General features: G+C 39.0%; 1 protein-coding gene across 1 annotated transcript; it reads right to left on the bottom strand.

Annotated features, from left to right (window-relative positions):
* Positions 1 to 596: 596 nt before the first annotated feature.
* On the bottom strand, positions 597 to 21,710 carry arhgap27 (Rho GTPase activating protein 27). The gene is made up of 17 exons (XM_063482653.1): positions 21,414 to 21,710; positions 17,280 to 17,756; positions 14,705 to 14,947; positions 13,482 to 13,562; positions 12,274 to 12,396; positions 10,421 to 10,510; positions 8,198 to 8,265; positions 8,021 to 8,108; positions 7,501 to 7,602; positions 5,248 to 5,346; positions 3,476 to 3,575; positions 3,180 to 3,317; positions 2,720 to 2,818; positions 2,541 to 2,618; positions 2,259 to 2,390; positions 2,041 to 2,146; positions 597 to 1,909 (listed from the first exon to the last, which is right to left on the bottom strand). The coding sequence occupies exons 1-17, from the start codon at positions 21,486 to 21,488 to the stop codon at positions 1,738 to 1,740; spliced, it is 2,271 nt and encodes a 756-aa protein (XP_063338723.1). The 5' UTR covers positions 21,489 to 21,710; the 3' UTR covers positions 597 to 1,737.
* Between the last annotated feature and the right edge of the window lie 1,311 nt (positions 21,711 to 23,021).

Here is a 23,021-nt window from a genome sequence, read left to right as displayed (position 1 = left end):
AAATCTCCGCTTTATGATTTTTTAAATGTATTTTGTAGATTAAATTAAAGACCCGTACCCGTGTTAAATATTTAATATTTAAGTTACAACTTTTGGCATTTATAAAGCCTTTTATAAAATAAGCATTTCATTTCCTCAGCCTCTTTAGCACGTGTAATCAGAGTTTGTTAAAGTGCAATTGTACAATATTTGTGCAACCATTTGCTTTGACAATAAAATATTTGAAGAACCGTTAAAAGTGAATAATGACGCAATCCTTTTTATTTAACAAATGTCAATTTTTTTAACATGTCGAATATTAATTTATCATAAAGTGTTTTTCACTTTAGATTAATATTTAGTCAATATTTTTCATAAAATGATAAGATAACTCAAATCAATAAAACATACAAACATATAAATATATCAGGGATATTCCTGCTTACTGACATAAAACATATCAAAGAGTAGAAAAATTGTTTCCAGCTGAGGGCTTAAAGCAGTCTGAGCCTTGAACTTTTGAATAACATGGTTTACTTGTATATATGTTGACCCCATTATTTGAAACCTTGGAAAAATATTATTTATGAGAACATCCACAATTATAAAAATATACGTGACAAGTGTAACAGGCCAGCTTTAATGAAAAAACTCAGTTGAACAAATTTTTAAATGTATTTCTCCCATTTATAGCTTATAAACACATGATTGCAAGAAACAAACATACACAGATAAACCTTTTTTTAACAAAGTTATTTTATTATGGAATAACTTGTGCATTTTCACCAACTTGAAGCATAAATATGCCATCTATTTCTATTTACATGTCATAAAACTCTTCTACAATCCATGTTTCTGTTCTGAATTTCAAACTGTTGCTACTTTATATCTCTGTGCTGTTATACAATACAATTATACAATTTCTTCAAGTACAGCATGATTGAAAAATGATGTTTTCAGTGGAAAATAATCTACAAGTTGCACAAGTACTCTATGTCACCATCATCTACTTCATAGCAAGAAGTATTAATATATTTTTTTACACATTTCTATATTACAATAAAATTCCTGGGTAAGAATGAGGCTGAAAAAGAAGAAACAATATTAGCATAGAATCTCAGATATTGCCATGAGTGATAAACTGTAAATTACTAAAAATAAAGATAAAAGCAATAAAAGAAAATTTGCTAAAGAGAGAATTAATGCATTTCTCCAAGTTTGACCTATTGGTTCTATTATCACTGAGATTTAGATAAACCAAAACAAAAAAAAAAAGCAATAAAATAAAATCTCCAGAAAGTGACTTGTGAGATTTAGACACCTAGAGTTCCAGGGAGGGAGAGCAATTTGTTACAGTCTTTACTCCACACACACACACACACACACGCACAAAACAAGCTCAGTGACTTTGAAACGGTAAACCAAACAACACCTGTCAACACCCATGTAGCTCGACTTCCTCTCCTGCAATACTGCCAAAGAAGGGTCTAACGGTGTAAGCTGCACACGACAGAGAAAATCCAGATAAAACAGTGGTTAAACATGCTTCAAATATCCTCAGCAAGGAGCATGTGAAGATCCCTTTCCTAGTCTGAATAAACTTGAAGACCCCTTTCACATATTTTACAGAAGGAGTTTAACTTTCCAGGTCGCACACTGAAGCTGCTGATGTGCAAATGCAAAGGTAAATCTATCTCTTTAAACAATTTGACCACATTTACATGTTGGCCCAGGTCTGTACTGGAGGTGTGTTACTGTTTATTGGAAGAGATAGTTGTATTCATTCAGGACGAACTCCACTATCTGGTTCTGGAAGACCATGTGCATCGCGATATTCCCCGACTCCATCTCCGGCCGAAGCAGCGTTGGGCCGAACACAATTGCCACATTCTGTACAGTCATACGATTATCCTGCCCATATTCAATAACCCTGTGAAAGAAATTCAATAATTATGAAAAATCCTGTCAATTTCAATATGAAAGTAAGTACAGTAAGCAAAATAAATAAATAAATAAATAAAAGATAAAATGCAGAGGACAGAAAAGTAAAGTGTCACAAACCTGTGTAAATGCCCGAATAGAAGCTTCATGGTGTCGTGGTTTGGAGCAGGAAGTGACTGGATCAAATCATACATGTGATCCCGTTTTGTGTTGTAATCACCAATTCCTAGAAATACATAACAATTGTTAATGATCAATGGCAACACTCACTGCAATTTCACCTGTAAAAATTGATGATATAGCGCTTAGAATGAGGCTTATTGTTAAAAAATACTCACTGATGGCTGAGATGAACTTATTAAAGTGGCTGTATGGGAAAAGCGGCTCAGAAAGCTCCCGGAAAAATAACTTCAGCGCTCCGGTGATGACGTGAACATCTTCCCACTGACCGTCCTCGAGGTCCAGTTCATCTGTTTAAACACAACACATGCACTTGCTATTAAAACCCAGCAGGGGCCACTGCTGTCTAAAATGAGCCTATGAGATCAACACCACAGTATGTTCCCTGCCCATGAGGTGACTGACTGAATTAATTAGTTTAACACATTGATTGATTTTACCGTGATCGGCCTTGAAGCGCAGTTTCTGAATGACAGCGAGGTTCCCACTGACTCTGTAGAGTCCATCAATATCCAGACCTAGAAATCAGCAAGTAAGCACCAGCGGGTCAGCTGCTTGATCACGCACACAGGAAGATATACTTTGTAATTATTCCACTGTGATATAAATAAGGTGTTACCTCGCCTTTCCACTGCATTAATACATTTCTCTACAAAACTCGGTACTGTAGTCTTTTCATGTGCGCACAATGTCGCAAGGTCACAACCAAAGACATTTTCTGCAAAGAATTAGAAGAGTTTGATTACACACAATATCAGAAATGAATATTAAATATACTCATAACTCTTTAAGACATCTAGTCGGATGAAAGCATGGCTATATTACACACTTCCTTAGAATTTCATTGTGTTTGTTTTGCCATTTTGCTGTCCATGCACTAGAAATCAGCTCTAAACAGAAGTGAACTGAACTGAAAAGCAGGTAGGAAAATTCAAAGCAGCTCGTATTTAAATGCTGATATAAGCACAACATCAGTGCTCAGTGTTTGGGAGGCACAAAGACTGATTTTTCCCTCCTATTCAAATCAGCCAAAGCCCGCAAATGACAACAAAGCTCTACATTTCCTCGTCTGAAATCACCTCTGATGTAGCCTTTTTCTTTGACCGTCTGCAACGTGGGACGCTTCATGAGGAACTTCATCAGTTTGGTTCGGACCTTCTTCTGCTCTGTTTCTGCTGCAGTGGTGGTTGCAGTTGTACTTGTAACACTTCCCCTCGCTGAAGAGAGCAACGGCAGACATTTAAAATGGATGGGAGGGTAGCTCACAAATGCCTTATCTATCTAACTGAAGCACAATCGTTATGCTGCTCATGCCACAGTTAAAATCAGAGACAATTTGCTTTTTTTTTGCTGAAGTAGAAGAAGCTGTACTTACATTTTCTCTTGTCTACGGCACCTCCCACCTTCTCATCTGTGTTGGGGATCTTTTCATAAATGTCTGCATCCTCCTCCTCAGAATGATGTTCCTGGTACTCCTGGTAAACACAGACAATCAAAACAAATTAATCTTGATGTAGAGTTTTTCTAATTTTATTTTTTTTAAAGAAATGTTCCATCAAGTGACCACGTAGCTAAAAACAGAAATCTATTAGCTTCTTAACTAGGAAAAAATGTGAGACAATTGTGTGTTTTCTAATGCTGTGGTTTTCTACACATTAAATAAACTAGATATTAGTTTGAATTGATTTTTGTTTTAAGCCAGAGTTACGCTAGTAGTCTAGGGACAAAGTGCTAATTTAGAGAACCAAACAGCCAAAGAACATCCAGCTCCTGCTCTCTGGACATCCAGCTTTGTAGGGGTCGCTTGCAAGATTGTCCAGAATGAATGGCACCCCTTTGGAGGTATAGCCCAAAATTCAGTCCCATAAAATTATGTATGTTTTCCCAGTGTACTAACACTACTAGCACAGTGTACAGTGCTAATCCAAAAGCATGAAGCTCCGATGTTGAATATCCACATATAGAATAATCCTTTAATAGAAGAATAGAATAATCCTTTAATTGTCCCACAAGGGGAAATTTGGTTGTATCAGCAGCAAAAGCACACATATACAAACAGAGCAGGACACAGAACAGAAGCACAATTTTTACATATTTACATCATGGACAATAGTTACCAGAGCAAAGTACTGTACAGTTGTTTAAATTAGCATACACATAGTGTGCAAACGGAGCAGGATCCTGAAAGATGTTTAAATAGTTAAGAATAATTAGAAAGTGCAGATTGTTTATTGTACCTGTGCATTAAAAAGTAGACATGTAACTTCCAATAAGTTAGTGTATATATAAGCTGAGAAAAGTTATAACAGTAGAAGTTGTTACAGCGCTGATGTAGACATCTGTGTTTGTTGGGAGCAGTTCTGATTGTACAGTCTGACAGCTGCAGGGAGGAAGGACCGGCGGAAACGCTCCTTCATGCATCTAGGATGCAGCAGTCTGTCACTGAAGCAGCTCTGCAGTTCAGCAACATTTACATGCATGGGGTGGGAGACTCTGTCCATCAGAGATGTTATTTTGGCCAGAGTCCTTCTGTCTCCCACCACTGCACTGCACTTACACAAAACTTCATTGGCAAATAAGCTAATGTTTAAGGCTTCATCTGAGCTGAAACATGAGTACATTTGTTGACACGGCAAATAAAGTTTTTTCTTAAACTTTGAGCAAGTTCTACCTGTTTACCTTCGGGTATTTAACACTTATTATTAGGGATATCACAGCATTATGAAGCATTTTATTTGACTTCAGGCGTGAAGCAGCAGCAGCAGCAGAGAACTGCCTCCTGTCATCATCACCGTCAACCACAACAACCAGAAGTTTCTGTTGTGATCTTCTAATGTCTAGTTACCGTTGGGTGCCATTAAGCTTTTGTGGTCAAAATCTGGTTCCCTGTAAGTGTTGATTTATGCCATTTATTGATACAAAATTTAAGAAACTTGAAGAAATATGAGGGGGTTTTTTTGTCTGGGAGCTGAATTGGAGTGAATATCTATACAACATTATTAACAGGAAGTGGAACAGATCAACCTCTATAAACAGACGCAAATTTAATATTTTCATATAAGAAAAAAATAGAAGACAAATAAGCTATTAAACAATTTTAATGCAGGCTAATTTTGATTATTCTGTAAAAGCAGTTTAAAGACTTACAAGTTGCCTTATGGTGTCCACTAAGACTTTATGCCAGTCAGTGATGATGCTTTCGGTGTCATATTGCAACAGAAACTCCACACCATTCTTTCCTTTTAACTGAAATGCAGAAAAATCACAGATTAAAATAATTTATATATATCTATATATATATCTATCTATCTATCTATCTATCTATCTATCTATCTATCTATATATATATATATATATATATATATATATACATATATATATATATATATATATATATATATATATATTTTTTTTTTTTTTTTTTTGCAAGCACAAATCCAAACATATGATGTGACTCATAAATCGCTGCTAAATTATTTATAGAAGAGCTCCTGTTACTGACTGAACTCGCAACACTTTTTTCAAAGAGGAAGTGAGTGCGATCTTATTTTAGCTGTGCATTTATGGAACCAGCTCTACTAAAGCACGAACACACCCACATATACAAAAAAACATTAAATGGCACACATAGAGACGTCCCGCCCATATTGAAAATGAAAACAATTCGCTGCTCTCTTGAACAATAAGAGCTGTAAGGCCTTGAAGGATTGAAAGACTAATGAATCTACTACACAGCTCCTTTTTTTCAGGAGGAAGAATGAAGCAACTTGTGTGGCAAATAAAAGCTACATGTAACATTATTATATTTGCAAGTTAGAAAACTACACAACCCAGCTAATACATACAATATATGGACAAAAGTACTGCGCACCTACACATTGCACCTACAGGAGTCGCTCGGCTGTGGAAACCCATGACATGACACTCCTGGTGCAGTTTTCGTGCTGATTTTAGTGCCCGAGGAGGTGTGGAACTGTTTATTGACTGAGTCAGCAGAGTGCTGGCGACTTTGATGCATTGTATGCCTCAGCACCTCTGCCCTGTTACTTTACATGATCTGCCACTCCATGGCTGAGTTGCTGTGGTTCCCAAGTGCTTTACAGTTGATCGTGGAATTTCACAAACTGACTAGTTGCAATGGTGGCCTCCTACTACAGTACCATGCTTGAAATCTGTGAGCTCTTTAGAGTGAAGCACTCCTAGGCTCGCTGTTTGATTTTATACAACTCTGGCAAAGCCGCTGAAAACACCTGAATTCAAAGATTAACCCTTTAAACCCTAACTTAATTTACCCTTTAAAGCAGGGGTGTCCAACTCCAGGCCTCAAGGGCCGGTGTCCTGCAGGTTTTAGATGTATCCTTGATCCAACACAGCTGATTTAAATGGCTAAATGACCTCCTCAACATGTCTTGAAGTTCTCCAGAGGCCTGGTAATGAACTAATCATTTGATGCAGGTGTGTTGACCCAGGGTGAGATCTAAAATCTGCAGGACACCGTCCCTTGAGGCCTGGCGTTGCCCACTCCTGCTTTAAACCCTAACCCATCGCCAGTGACGGGTTAGGGTTTAAAGCAGGAGTTTTTATTGGAGTGTGGCCCAATACTTTTCCCCCCCATACATTGTAGCTAATCGCTTCTATAACTGCTAGCTGCTAAAATGATATTTTAAGGAAGTGAATTTTCATATACTTAGCGAGCTTTTAATGCATTTTCATAGTGTTTCGGAACTCAGTTCTATAGTTCGAGGTCAATTGTCTTCCCCTCCAGTGGGCATGATTTTCAGTGTGACATGTGGGGCACTGAGTGCTCTCCTCTTTTCTCTGTTTTTCTGTTCTCTGACATCCTGCCTGTGACATCAACCTCTGTATGCTATTGATGGTTATTTTGTTTCATAGACAAGAAAGAAGGCTTCCCATGGGACCTATAATCGAGGATGCACAACTTTAGCAAGTGTTTGTTTTTATATTTGATGCTGTGTAGCACATAGGTGGAATAGAGGACGACTCTATGCATAAGAAGATGTTTATATTCTTTTTTTAGTATTTCAAATGAACAACAGGGATCAGAGTTTTTACCCTTCACAGTTTGCAACTGTAATAAAAGATGCACATCTTGTGACCGTGTGTGTTCTGAATTAAATTAAAATTAGACCTAAATATAAAGCTTGTTTTTAACACTGTTATACTTCTATGGCATCTGAGATCAAAAACTAGCACAGCAGGCTATAACAAAAAAAAGTAGAAGAAGAAGTCATGCAGTTTTATGTCTTTGAAATGAGGTTCTGATGCTAGGATATCTCATTTTGTTAAATATCTGCATCTCTGGTGAGAGAGATTAAGACTCAAGGAAGAAAGGAATCAAGGATGTACAAACTTAGAAATGAGCACTGTCAACAAACACACCTCTAAAACATTCTTTTTGCTCGATTTGTCCTTTGTGGCCCAGCCAATCGCTGCTCCGCGCAGATCCACCGCAACCTCCGGGACAATGTGATTGGTTTTGTTCTGCAAGGAGAAAAAAACAAAAAACAAAATCCAGGTGTTTACAAAACCGACGGCACGGCATTCCAAGAATCAAGACGCCTTTAATAAAAGATGTGGCTGTCCTTGGCAGCTCGTGACCCGAGGGCCTTAACGCATTCTCATAAAGGTGACACCTCAGCTGGCAACACGCTGCAGTTTAGGTTTTCCTTTCCCTCTCTTAGGTAAGAAATGTGATAGTATCGTGCAGATGATAAGAACAGATAGTTGGTATTTAAAACGCAAGAAGAAAAAAGTGAAAACGTATTTCATGAAGAGTTGTGACTACATTTAGTCACAACCCTGCCAGAAATGAGCAAGAATGCTGTGTCAGAGCTTCTATTATTATGCTCATATTATTAATATGAGCGCTTCCGTTGTTAATACAAAGCGTATACTATACCGCGGCCCCTGATGATGCAGATTTTGGGTCCTTGTGGAACGTCAGCACCCCTCCATGGAGAACAGTCCACGTTGGGGCCCAGTTTTTTCTGGGATGGGAGAAGATTCATAAGTAACACAGAAACTCGAGAAATGTGAGTAAGATACTTGCAAAATACACCTCAAAGCAACCTCTTACCTTACTTTCCTTCCATTCTCAGACACTTTTGTTTTATTAAGAATTCCAGCTTTCTCCAAGTTCTGCACCTAAAAATACAAACAATAAACATCTTTGAATTGTTTGCAGATCATGTTTAGTTATCAGGCTTATGAATAAAATTTACTTGTGGGATGAAATGAAGGACAGCAGGTTCTGGTGACGATGTTGAACACAAATGTATTCAGCAGCATCATGCATACAGAGTATATTAAACAGCACTGCCTTCTCTATTACAATACACTGCATAAAGAATTATTAATTTATTTTATGTTTCACATCCAAGAGTGCTGATTTTACTTCAGAAGCAGGAGCTATGAAAACAAAACAGATTTATGCACAACTCTCTCTCTCTGATTGGACCGGACTTTGACTGGATCATTGCAGCAGTTTGCATGGTGTGTTGTAGATTTGCTGTTGTGCATGGGATTTCTGTCTTGTAGCATGACCCAGCTTTACCTGTCAGACAGATCTGTCCTCAGATTGGGCTCTAGAATTTTTTGCTATGCAGAGGTCAACTCAATGACTGCAAAGTCCTCAGATCCTGTGGCTGCTAAACAAAACCAGATCATCACCCCTCCACCACCAGGGTTGACAACTTGTAGGAGGTGTTTGTGTCGATACGCCATGTTTGTTTTTCACCAAATGTGGTGTTGTGGATTATGGACAGACACCTCCACTCTGGTCTTTTCTGTCAAAGGTACAGTACAGTACAAGAGTCTGGTGGTTTGTTCAGATGCAGCTTTGTAAACCTAACAAAACGCACTTGTCCAGTCTAACTGTACTGTCGTGAACTTTAACATTTAACATGCTAACGTAGGCCTGTAGAGTTTACACTCTACCTTGTTTGAATTTGCTGGGATGTCCAGTTCTTGGAAAATAGTGCGGCAACACAACACCTGAAGACTAGCTAACTGTCAGAGTTTCTGTTTTTATAGAGATGGTTATACTCACTGATGATCAGTTAATCCAGTTTACTTGATTAACAGCACCTGACTGTTATTTTTATCTCTTATTTCCTCTTAAGGCGTGCTTAGCATACATTTTTGCGAAAACCTTCGAAAGCTTCAAATACGCTAACATGACATCCATAATGTGCTAAAACTATGCTGTTAGTCCTGTTATGTGTTGTTTAAGGCTTTAAGGCAACAGCACAGCAGCTTTTCTCTAGAACAGGGGTCTTGAACGGACAGTGCCAAATGCAGCTCTTTTGCCCATCACCAGTGACTCCCTGTGGCTTTGACAAAACCCCGACCCCAAAAAACAGATGAATATGAAATTGATCAACATCTCAGTAGCAAAGCTGCTTTCAGCTGCTCCCTCAAAATTGGTCACCACAGCAGGTAGCTCTGCATTCCTAAAACAAACCCCGAGGGATCTGCATCCCCTCCCCAGACTGAAACAGGAAATTTTCACTTGTTAGGCAACTGTGTGAACCACAACACTAAAGAGACGCTAACACCACAAGACTTCTAAAACAGTGAGCCACTATATATTTTTTTTAAGTAAATGTCAACCCAGTGTGTGCAAAGTTGATTTCCGGGGGACTACTTTTAGAGGATACGCATTGATCAAACAGTGGCAGGGTTGTGTAAATTTTCAACATTCTTATAAAATTAAGTACAGCTGTCAGAACGAGAGCTCAACAGATAAAAATTCTAAGAAGAATCAATTTTGGTTTAAAGTAAGAAAAAAGAAGAACGTCACATAACTTGTCCTTTGATCTACAACAGTGACTTTCAGGCAGGATCTATCACAGTTTCTAAACAACAGATCTGTCTTCAGCCAGATGCACATTTAGGCAAAAACATACAGTAAGGGGTTTGCAGGTTTCCAGCAAGGGTGAGCAATGGGGTGATTTCAATGAGTACAGTATTTAATGCATGGAATGAAACTGGTTGAGTGCAACAAATGCGCCGTTAATTATCTAAAAAATGACACCTCTTGCCCATCATAGATAGATAGATGCACCTATCTATAGATCAAGGGCAGGCAAGCTCTCTAACTAACCACCCACATTATAGCGCAGCCACTTTGAGGTCAGATAATAAGGATTTCTCCAGGGCCGAAACCCAAAAGCCTTAAGAGGGAGACACAGAACTCCTTTCAGGTAAAGGTGAAAATCAGAGGAATTTTGTTGCTACTGAGAATTCATCAAAAGCAGTCAGTCAGTACAATCCTTGGCAGGACACAAGCTCCACTCACATTTTGCTGCGTCTCAGGAGAGTTTCCTGTACTGGAGCTGTCACTGGAGCTGTAGTCTGACGTGTTCCTCCTGTGAGTCGGGGCGAATCTCTGAAAGACAGTGAGGGGATTTGTCATTCAAAAAACCCACAAAGCTTACCCAAGCATGTAAATTTAAATTTTGAATAAGCAGAAATCAAAATCAGCAGATAAGATTTACATTTCTTTAAATAATTAACATCTTATATCTTCAGGAGGAGCTAAAGTAACTCTTACATGCTGAAATATGTGCTTATTTGTTGCACTATAGCTGCAAATGTAGCATGTACTGGAAAAAACAACAACGTGTTGATAACACTTTGAAGATAGCTTTGCTACACTACACTACCAAGTGAGACTTGTTTAGAAGTGTAGCAAAGGGGGAATGATTAAACACCGGTTTCTCATTTCACCAAAATAGGATATCTAGGAAAACTCATCCCTCTCCATCTGAAATTGGCTGAAAAGTGAAAGGACTCAGTTCCTCCTCAGTTCCTCTGCAAACCACCCTGACAACCAGCAGTTTCATACTCAGACTCTTCTTTCTATGGAAATACGAAATACTACACCACCATGGTTACAGTGTGTGGGGAAAAATAAGTTTTGACTGACTCCTAATCTCAAAAAATCCATAATTCACATGTAGGTATATATTAATGGCTTAAATGTGCATATAGGTTGTAGAGAAGATGCATTTTTCCCTGTCATTTTCTATGGTGTGGCTTACAAGATTTAGATATCTGAGGCTGTGGGTGGGCATCCTGTATGTGTAAATCGGTGTTATCTATTTATCTCCGTGCTTCGCATGCATACGTGCACTGCAGCCCTGAATGTTTTTAGACTTTATTTGCCACAAGGACTCAAATGGTCTGGATTAAAACAGTCTTTAACCTGTTAATCCCTGACTATGCAGGTCATGTACTGAAGAGTGAGCATCCTGTGCACTGCCCCTTGCAAGCTCTACCCAGGCTATCTGCCTATTGTGTGCTACATGTGAAAACAACTTTGGGCAACGTCCTGACTTGATTCTCCAAATGCCACCTTAATACTTAGTTTTTAGTTTGACTGTAACATCTGTCTAGGGATTGCAGATATGAAATGTAGTTTCTTGGCTTCTTAAATCTGTCACATTTTCTCAGTGTTCAATACTGAGCACTATCCTTGTTAATATGGCATTAAATGGTTAGAAGAACAACAATCACCTAACAATATGCACTTGGTTTTAATTTTTTTATATACACAATTGTATTACTCCACTTATTATTATAATTCTGGTCTTTTTATGTTTCAGATGTGCGACAAAAAAAGAAAAAATAAACTGTTGCTTACAGTCTTTGTCATCATTCCGCTTCTTCACACTAATAAAAAAATGAAACTTTATATCAAAAAGACGACAGTTTATCCGAAGCCTGTTTTTCTTGGTTTGAGTAAACTCTTTGGTTCCAGTGAAGAGAAATCCAGGCAACCGTGTTGTGCCCTTGAGCAACACGGCTGCTTTGAACCCCTGACTGCTAGAGGTGACTTGTTTAGCACAAGCCCTTTATTGTATACCAGAAGTCGCAGGTGTTCGTGCAAATATCGCCTTTTGCTCTCCCTCATCCTCCCTCTGCGTCTCTGTTTCTGTAAATAAGCATGGCGTGGAGCTAATTTGCCTTGCTAAATAAGGGTTAAAAAGCATAGTAGTGTTGATTGTTAAACAGGTACTTACCCTCACCACTTTTGCCTGACTAAAGCTTTCTGTTTAACCCAGGCGACACACCCTGGATACGTGATACAGCTTGTGCTTAAGCGAGCATGTGCTATTAGTGGGTGTATATGCATGTGCGTGTTCGTACCCCATCTTCCTGGGCAGAGCTGAACTGAGCAGGTCCCACGGTGTGTCTCCAGTTTTTGATGACAGACATGCCATCCGCCTCAACGCCATTCTCCACCCTCAACTGGCCATAAGCTACAGGAGTCTAGAGGGACAAAACACAGTTTAGTTTCATTGATTAAATGCAAGAAAATGAGTGAAAGGACACAACTTTAAGGATCGGTGTTGCTTTAATTTAGACAAGTGAAAGTTTGATGCTACTTATCTGCCAAAGGAAATATGGTGCTTTAGTTAAAAAAAAAAAATCTTTAATTATAGAATTCATATTCAAAATTTAATCCTTATTTCTAAGAGCCTGAGTATGAGACAGCTCAAACCCTCAGGTAATCTGGAACAACTACCTGTCTCGTTACACTCTGAGTCTCCCTAAAACTTTTATACTCCAAGCTAATTGAATGAACTCCCAGTTTATAACACTAGCTGTGCTCCAACATTACCAGTATTCAAAAATAAGCTAAAATCATCCCTGTTCAGTTAAACCTTTTAGCAGCATAAAATTATCATTTTATTAAATGTATGCTACATTTATAGATTTGATTTCTAGGACTGTATTATTTTTACTGGTCTCCTGATCATCTTAATATTATTTCAGTTTTAATTCTGCTTCTTAACATTGATTTGAGTAATTGATCTTCTCTTCTTGCCTACTGTCTTAGTGTTGCATTATCTACATCGTTTTGCAACTGCAACTTTTGTGGTAGCTTATGCATTGTGCAGAGCATTGTGCTTCTACTCTGTAAAATGTTTTCTATGAATATACATATAAAGTTACGCTTGTTTCCTGTTTATTCAAATCTACTATGCAGTAAGTAGAGGGGTACAGGAGTGGCAGTGGCTGTGGTTTAGGAAGTAGAGTAGGTCATCTACTAATCGGAATACTGAAACCCGAGTTGCTCATCGAAGTGCAACTGTTTGATAGAAACACCTGAAATAAGAAAAAGTGGCTGTGTGAATGTGTGTGTGAGGGGTGAACGAGACATGTTGTATAAAGCACTTTGAGTGCTCAAGCAGAGTAGAAAAGCGCTGTTTTCAAACTAGTCCATTTAGCATTACTTAGAAATTGATTCTCATAATTTATATCCAAACTGTAAAAAAAATATCTAAAAATCAGTAATAATCTTGCATGAAAAACGCTGACGACTACTTTGTTAAGTGGTGTGAGATCTTTACCTCGGGCAGGTTCCACAGAGACCTGGAGCCATCTCTTAGATAGTAGTAGGTCTGCCCCTGCTCATCCAAAGACTTGATCCACTGTTACACACAATGCGCTTGTTTTAGTTAAACATGTCTCGGTGTTACAGAAAAAGAAACTGAAAGCATGTTAATTACTGTAAATAGTTAAAAAAAATGTCTTGCTCAGGTAGTTTCACTTCCTTAGGACTAAAACAACGCTCACACATGATCTGCTGCATGATGCTGGAGAAAATGTTACTGAAAATGGTATCCATGCTAATCTCAGTCCAGACGAGGACTTTGTTGCATATTTGGATGTAATGTAATTACAAACTAAGACGCTTGCAAATGCACATCACATGACCAGTCATGCATGGGCTGGGCGCGCATGGTGCAGCATAAACAGGAAGCAGAGAACTGGTTTCTTCTTGAAAATACTACAGAGGAAGAATGGCAATAGACAAACAGTACAACCAGAGTTTTTTCCACTTTGGCTGCCAATGAGGTGAAACTGTTACTGAAAGAACTAAGTGGTAATTTGAGGATAGAATGTAGTTTTACAAAGCAAACCAGGACTGTAACTGTGATTTATTACTAGGGGAAATCTAGGTAACAGGAGAGGAGAACTCAGCCCAGATATGATGTTTATCTTATTTGTTTTTTATGACTAACAAGACCCGAGCACCACCCGAGCACCACTTCAAAAAAATTTCTGTTTGAGTCCATGAAGAATAAAACACTGCTCCATATTTGAACTAACACTAGGGTTTCCATTAGACTTTGTTTTAAAGGTCTTAAAAGTGGTGTGGATGCTTGGCATTAACGCACTAAAATGACACGTTTTTTGGCAAAAACATATTACAGTGAATGGAGCCTGAAATCCTGTCCAGGAGTCAAACTGGGTGGACTACACGTGACGATTTTGTAACTTTCCAAAACAGTTTCATGGTCTGTTCACACAGTAACTGGACAGAGGTGTGTGATGGGGAAAATATGCAGTGTTTGTCATTTTCTCTCAACTCTATTCTTAGCCACACTAGCTGCACGCCTCCCTGGATAATTGCACAACTGGAATGACGTCAAAACAATCACAGATAACACTGATATACTGGGTTTCCAAGCAATCATCATGGTAACTATGCTGGAACGTGTTTGAAGCTGTTTCATCACATTTTCAAATGTTTTGTAGGATAATTAAACTGAATCCTGATTGGGCAGACCTGATCTGGAGAGTTTTCACTGGTGAACACCCACGTCCCATCTTGCTCCACAGTGAGGTTCCAACCAGCCGGGGTGTTGCGGTCCAGGTTGGCCCTGGGGATTACAGTCCGGGTCACATGGCTGAAGCTGTAGTCTTTTGGGATTGGGGCTGGAGGTCCTGTGGCATGGGTGTCCTCATAGCCCTCTGGTGGATCTGGAGGCGGGTAATCCTCCGAGGGGTAGTCCTCCTCAGGTAAAGGAGGCTGGGGATGAAGACACAGTACATTAACTTACACATAAGTCCCACTCAGAGTTCAACACATGAGCTGTGACCCAAATGGGAGCATTTTCCAAAAAGATACACTTTTTGTTTTATTTTACGAGGAAAATCCTAAACTACAACAAGGAACTGGTTTGATTTGGCAAAGCAATGCATAAGCACTTAAAATATGGAAAAGAGTCAACGTGGTTCTACATGAAAGTCTCAAAATCCATCTTCTGACAGTTTTTAAGGCTTCAAATGAAGCAATTTCTTCTCTTTTGCAAAAGTAAGAAAGACAAATGAAAGGCCTGAATGGAAATATTTCCCCCTTTGCAAACTTTATTGTAAGCATAACATTAAAAAACCAAAAGATAAGTGAGAATTTATGTCAAGGATAAAATAATTATCGTCACTTTATATCGTTTTTAGGCATTAAAAAGCATCAATTAATCAGCAACGTAAAACCCTTATGAGCTGTCGGGATTGTATATATATCCATGCCTCGATGTAAAAACAATGAATTCATTAATTCACCAACTATGTTTTTATAATCATGCTTGTATATTTCTCACAGTCAAGCCTGCTGTTATTGTGGTGAGCTAAAAAAACAAAGCAGAAAATAAATGTGTATTCTGATGAATTCCTAATGTCGTAATCATGAGTCATCTCCTTTATCACTGCATAAAGTTCCTTTAGACAAATTGGTGACCCGGCCTTTTTTTTTTCTTTGCTGCTCATATATAACAAATGAATAATGGAGAAAAAACATGTGCAGAACATCACATTTTGTTTAAAGAGACTTCATTATGCCTGACTTTCTGACATGTGTATTCAACGTAGCCAAGGTTACAAGTAATGAGATTTTATTAGATATAAATAGTATCTTGCCAAAAGCTCAGGTTTCAGACTGCTGTGCAGGGCTGTTTTCAACTCCTTTTTCTGCTATTGGCTCTGTATGATGTCATAGAGAGTAGTAGGCCCCCAGAACCTCTCTGTTTCCACGATGGAGGAAAGCTGGCTTAAAGGGAGCTAAAATGGCTTGTTCCACACAATGTAGGAACCCGAGACCGCATTAAGGCCTGGTATAAAATAATTAAGGCTTATTTTCAACTTTGAATTACGCAAAGTTACTCTAATAAGTCCAAAATTTCTAATGAGGAATATAACATCCGTCTTGCACAACCCCCAACAAACACAAACATATCCAGCACAGAGAAAGAAAAAAGCGCCTTTACTCCCTGGAAGAACTTGTGCTTATTTCATCACGATTACAACATATGAATTTCACCAGAATACACATTCACAGCTATTACTGCTCAATTTTTAATCTTTTTTACTTAGAACTGCAGGCCTCCCTGTAAACACTGATAACTCAAGATTGAAGAATAGTAATACCAACATTCACGAAAAAGTATTAATTCATGTACGTTGCTTAAGGTTCCTGAGATTTTGATGCTTAGCTCTGTGATATACCATCATGGTCAGTTGCCATCTAAGTCTAATGATTTAATCCCCCCCCCTTGGTGAATCTTGACCTCCTGTTTTATTAGCGCTGCTGTTTCACAGCAAGAGAATCCCAAGTTTTAAACCACAATATGCAATTTTGTTTTCCATAGGCTCTGATTTCTCTCACTATTAAATTCTCTTACTATGTTAATACTGCCATTCTTGGCCTAGGATGCTCTTAATCCCAAGAGTTTCACTTCCTGTTTAATAAAGAATAATAATAGTAAAAGTATTAACGCCTCCTCGGCCCTTTCCTGTTTTGAAATGTTGCTACATCCCACGGAATCATCTTGATTGAATAATTTCTTACGGTGACCCCGAAATAGAGCTTGATGACTTCCCTATGACTTTCATAAATGAGTCAGAATAGTTTCATGACCTCGATGTATTATTCTTTCTTGGCCTATTAATGCTTTTTCTCCAGCTCAGAAAAGTCATTCAAGGGGAAAAATGGGGTCACTGCCTGCTTGCACTGTGAAAAAACTTTTCATGATATAAATGTGAGTGGTAATTTGAAGTGAACCTTTTCTCAAATTTGCCCAATTTCCCAGAAGAAACAAAACATCACCAATAATTTTTAGCTAATTTAAAATGAGGACAGAAGCCTGTCTTCATTTAAAGTTAAGAGGCAATACTACTTAGTGTCCACTGTTGTGGATATTAAGTGCCAGGGCTGTGAGATTCCCTGATGAAAATGAGTCCTACTAGCTATGTAGGTGCAGGAGATTTAATTCCATTAAAAGCAGACTGTATTTACAGCTTTCCCTTGGGTGAAGCTAAAACAGGAGACAGAGAGCGGCTAAGTAGAGCAGCCATGCTGTCCTTACCCGCTCATCCTCATGAAACCTGTGCACACTCATAGGCTCCATCAGAGGCGGGTAGGGGCTCTGAGGCTGCTCAGGGGGCTCCCAAGATGTTTCCCCAGACATTGGGTTGTAGAAGTATGGGCGACCACTGGTCTCATCCACTAACTGCTCCCAGTCTGAGGTCCACGCCGGTGGGGAGGCGGTGGACAGAGAAAGGACAGGAGATTGAGGAGGTGAGGGGGAATAAGGCTCCTCTGCAGGGAGTGGTTCGGGGTCTGTGGAGGGGTCTACAAAAGGGCTGTCCCAGGTTGTGCGCCCCGTGTTGGGGTGGTAGTAATACTCCTGTCCACTTTCGTCGTCAACGTGCACCTCCCATCCCTCTGGGTTAAGGTAGGAAGGAGAGTAGGACGAAGGAGCCAACGGAGGAGACTCTGAGATGCTTTTCCGGAGCTCTGCTACATTGACGTACACTGCTGACCGGAGATTTTCATCCTGCACCTGTGGAAAAACAAAGAAGGGACTCGTTCATATGTGCTTCTACATTACAAAACATAAGTTTAAAGCAAACAAAGTAGATTCTTCTGTGGAGTTCATTTTTGAAGGTGTCAAACTCAGATCTTGTCACTTTAGTGTTCCTGTAAACACAAAAAAGTAGCACAAGCATTGTCAGCAGTGTCAAGTACTTGTCTTCAGTCCACTGCTCTTACTATTGCTCTTTATAAGACAGCCTTCCGCATCTTACAGAGCACAGGAAGTAGCTTAAAGCTGAAAAAAAAAACCCCACAGACACGCTCTTCCCTCAGTAATAATCAAAACCTATGTTTGTCCACAAAAACACCTCCACACGGGTTTAAGCCCCATCTGTGTTTAGCACTTGCTGCCAAAGTAGATCATGTGCTGATCAGTGGTGGGTTTTGTGAAGTTTTTGTTGAATACTGTATTAAAAAACTAAAAAAAAAAAATAAAATAGCAACCACACAAATAACACCAAACCACAGGCCAACCATAGATGTCTGAAAACTAGGGTAAGCGTTACTATTGTGCATCAGCTTTGGTCCTCTTGTTCGACTGCAAACCAGTTAACTACCTATTTCATTTCATTTTCTCTGTTCATTTTCTCTCTCAATGGGTTGTTAGGTCCTCAGTGTCACATTGCTTTCATGAACAGAGTTCCACATGAGTCCACTTGCTGCATGGCAGGAACACAACATGCAAAACAATCCTGATCATCACAACTAATTTGTTTAAAGAACACCAGCGAGAGTGAGTGCGATGAAAGGCTGCCACTGTCCTCAACCTTTCCTTAGTTACAAGTGGGTACCTGAAACAACTACTGCCAAAAAAAAAAGCTTTGCTTTAAGTTGCTGTGCTCTCACCTGTGCTCCACTATTCCTCTTTGTAAGACTCCTGAACATGGTGGCACAGATAAAAAGACTGGCTCCTTTCTGCTACAGACTTCCCCCTAAACTACCTCTTGTCACATAGGTAGTCTCATTTTCTATATTTATCAAGACTTGAGACCTGCGCATGTCAGTGCTGTATCTGGTCATAACTGCAACAAACAGAGTGCAAAAAAGGAAAAAAGTGTAACAGAAGCTAACAGGAAGCTGCCGAAAGTAACTCAGTACATGTTACAATCACAATAATAGCGCAATACCTGCAGAAAATCTGATGAAAAAATAGCAGAAATGCTCTCCGTCAAATTCATCTAAAGCTTTGTTTGTTGGGCATTATCTTTTTTTGGCATATTAAATACAACATACAACTACTTGGAGGTGGGGAGACAGTCTATTCGTAACTTTACAATATAACTAAATGTAGTGTATGTATGCAGTTGACATAATATCAATACGCTAATATTTAATAACCGCCATGGACATCGTCTGGTTATCCGAGCTGCCCTCATTTCGACTATGATCATTTATAAGGTACTATCCCTTAACTGCTTTACATCCGAAAGGCAAATATGACACTTTTCACTGCACGATATACGCGCACAATACACTGGGCGATAGTATTTAGTCCATTTTTATCTACATAAAAACGGTCAAAGGAAAAAATGCAACACGGTGATCAGGACACTGACAAAGTTCCAAGAATAATCAAACCTGCATGTTTCTATTGCAAACCTTATTTATAATTTTAGCGTTGGAACCTGCATGGATTCTTGTTTCAAGCCTGACTTGTACAGTTTTTCCTTCCTCAGAAACAAGGAAGTCACTACACATATGTGTACAGTCAGTCGGCATCAATTACAGGTGCCCGGTCTTTGTTATGTTCTTTTCCAGACTTTGTTTATTAGATACAATGACAGCCACCAACGTAATCTGTTTCCACATGAGTTCTTTTGCTTGGGAATGCAGGATTTTTAGTTGTCAATGAGTATTTGAAAACCGAGATGCAGCTGTTTTAGCACAAGTAAAGGCCTTTTTTGGTAGCACCTTTGGCTTTAGTAGTCATTGTTAGAGTCCCGAGGCAGAACTTGTGGGAAAAAAGCACCTTGGGAGCCAAATCATTGCAGTACATGCCACATAACAGCAACATCCAGTGAAGTAGTGTTGCTTTCTCTCCCACCCAGTCAATGAGATGATCCTATTTGACTCTTTACATGTAGTAAAGGCCAAAATAATAATAAAAAATCCATAAATAATCATAAAAGAGAAAACAAATGAAATGTAATGAAAGAGAGCAGTGGATTGACATGCAGTGACGGTCGAGCAAGCCAGGACCTGATCAGAGACTCGCTGTGGTTGGTGTATGTGCTTTAACCACTTGGCTCTTGGGTCACCCACACAGTACCCCAACTTAGAGCAGGCAGATAAATGTAGGCGATAAAAATAAAAGAGCAACGAGAGCATTTCTCTATTGCACTGTGTGTGTTTTTTATCTATACAGTGTTATCACTTGGCTGACTTTGCTTAGTTATTGATCTCGATATAACTATGAGGCAAGCGATGAGGACAACCAGACAGCTGACCCCAAAACACATTGATCCCGAACAACACGACTGTACAGACAGACACAGAGGAAATGAAAGAGCTGCATCATTGATCTCTGAAATAGCAATGCTGGAAGGTCCCCATCCTTTGGAGAAAACACTAAAACTTAACTGCACGTGATCGAAGCAAAACTGTGCATACGCATATACAGTAATACAACAACAACATCTGAGCATAGTTATGTCAGTCACTCGTGTAGGTGGAATTATGATGTACTTACTACCAGTGTTAATACAGTTTACTAAAACTGAAACACTAAAGCTAGGTGGGTGGGTGGGTGAAAACATTTTAGTAAAATGGCAGTAAAATAAAAACTAAACTTTACATAAAACAGCCTGACTTGTATTGTTGTATTATCACCGTCTTACAAAGTCTTACAATATTACAAATACTACAAATCTCATAGTAACAGAACCCAGAAACGTGAATGAGCTTAAATGAGCCAAGCCATTCTGGAAACTATGAGTAATGAAAATAAATAGTAAAAAAAAAACCTTATTTCCAGCCCATGTGGACTCCATTTATAATGATGTCTGAGTTGTTAACGTTACTTTTTGTTCACAAAAACACCAATCAGGTAAAAAAAAATAAACACAATAATGCTTTTAAGACTTTAAGTGCGTTCTGTAGTTAACATTTGAATGCAGATCTTCGATTTGTAAGGAAGTTTATCTGAACTTGTGCTTTTGCTTTGGGAAAATGTTTGAATTAACCTGACGACAATGTCAACTTTAGTTACGTGACTGTGTGTCCAAAAAATGTACCAAAAATTAAAGACTAATTTTAGCTCTATGAAGTTGTTGTACAAACAAAACTGACGATTCAAATGTCAACCCATAAAGACCGAGACTATCAGTCAGATGTCAGATGAAAATTTACATCTTTGAGACTGATACCAACATCACTCTAACACACAGGAACTGAACTAACAAACAAAGTTTGGGTCCAAACTAACATTAAAAACCAACATGGCAGAGTTAGTACGGCATGTATGTCACCTTACTTGGTACAGGAAACAAAACAAGTGCAGGGGCGATGTGATCACGTTAGAGAAAACAGGAAGCACATAATTTATCAAGTTTATAAGGATACAAAAACAAACCAATGAATAAAACTGAATTTTTCATTATAAGCTACTGAAATAACGATCACCTACCTTAGAAGGCACCGGCAGGGCCAAGCCCCGCTTGGACCGGTGACCTGGCCAAAACCTGGACTGCATGTCCACCATCTTTATGTTGTACTATCTAGAGGAGCCATCCATCCAAAAGACACCAAAAACTAGCGACTTAACCGTGCGACTACATTTGGTCCACTTGTGCTGGGATAGAGGTGAGTGCACACCAAGAAGCACACGCTTACATCCTCCTCACACTGCAGCTGTGACAGTTGCACCCAGACTGAAAGGAGAACTGTGAGCTGTGTGACAACAGCAGCAGGAAGGGACTGTGTAAGGACTGGGTGAGACGTGTGTGCACGTCAGACTGTGTGTGTGTTTGTGCGCGCCTATGCATGAATTCCTGTGCACAGGATAGGGGGGTAGAGGGTAACTGTCTGCCAACAGCCCAAAGCAGAAACACACAGTGAAAACAAGACAGAGGGAACTGTAAGATAGAGGGAGCAGCAGAAACTCTGCAGGTCACTGCAACCTACTTCCTGACTGAGTACCCATAAGATAAAAAAGGAAATTACAGCAATGGAAACAAACTTTTTCAAAGGAAACATGTTATATTCGCAACAGAGGAAAAGAAAGATGTTTTGAAATGGTAGAGCTTTTAAAATCTCTCGGTTTTCCAATGTAGAACCAGCAGCTTCCATATAGTGTGTAAAGTGTACACTAATGCTTACACCTAAGTGCCACTAGTGCCTACACTTTATTAATGGCTGAGACCTGCTAGTAGGTCACAGCTAATAATGTGGTGGGGGGGAAGAGCAAACATTTCCCAGAAAATGAAATGGAAAAGCAGCTTTTTCACAGGTTTGTCTGATGAGTGTTGCTAAATCTACAGACTCCATGAGGGTGGATGCTTGAAACAGGAAGTCTAGTTTCTGTTCAATTGAATTGTTCAGTCAACACTTCCTCCTGCATGGGACAGCATAACCAGCTGGGCCTCAGAGTGTGTGGGTATGTTTTAAGGAAGATTTGGAATTTGGCTTTATCATGAATAAGGTTTAAGTGTAACTTCTCTGTTTATATTGTTGAAATGTAAATTCTTGCAGGTTACAGGGTTTACGGCGGAAGACAGTGCTGCAAAGAACATCCAAAAAGCATTTTCATTAACGCAGGGGTGTCAGGTGTTTTAGTTAGTGGGCTATATGTACACCAATAAAGTTAGGTGGCAGGTGTGGCTCTTTACATGAGGTTTTTCTGAAATGTATCTGAAACTTTAAGTAAGTGTGAAAGCTTTTATTTTTAATGAACTATCAACTATTTGCAACTATTTATAAAAAAAAGTGAAGGACACCCTGAGAGAACTGAAACTTAATATATCAAGTTTACATTTTTCAGTTAAGTGTCATTACAAAATAACTAAAGAAAATAACACTTTATATTCACACAACTTGTTGAGATGCAGAAATGCATTTAACTTTCGACAGATGTCTACTTCTGTACTTAGGTTTATTGAACAAAAAAAGCTGAATTATTTATGACTTCAATACAGTTTTCACATTTGTCATGCAGCAGGCCAGAATGAACTCGTGGGCCACATGTTTGACTCCCCTGCATGAAATCTTCTCTTTGTAATGTGCATAAAACCACTTG

The sequence above is a fragment of the Pelmatolapia mariae genome, linkage group LG8 (genome assembly GCF_036321145.2).
Source record: "Pelmatolapia mariae isolate MD_Pm_ZW linkage group LG8, Pm_UMD_F_2, whole genome shotgun sequence".
NCBI classification, from domain to species: domain Eukaryota; kingdom Metazoa; phylum Chordata; class Actinopteri; order Cichliformes; family Cichlidae; genus Pelmatolapia; species Pelmatolapia mariae.
Note: the sequence above shows the minus strand (reverse complement) of the source record. Positions and strands in the feature narration are given on the sequence as shown.

Bases quoted from the DNA above. Each gene is read 5' to 3' on its own strand.
- arhgap27 (XM_063482653.1), bottom strand. From the start codon at position 21,488: ATGGTGGACATGCAGTCCAGGTTTTGGCCAGGTCACCGGTCCAAGCGG. The intron at 12,397-13,481 runs GTAAAGATCTCA...TTGTCCCTCTAG, and splicing joins CTCTGTGGAACCTGCCCGAG to ACTCCTGTAGCTTATGGCCA. The intron at 7,603-8,020 runs GTATAGTATACG...TTCTCCTTGCAG, and splicing joins CTGCATCATCAGGGGCCGCG to AACAAAACCAATCACATTGT.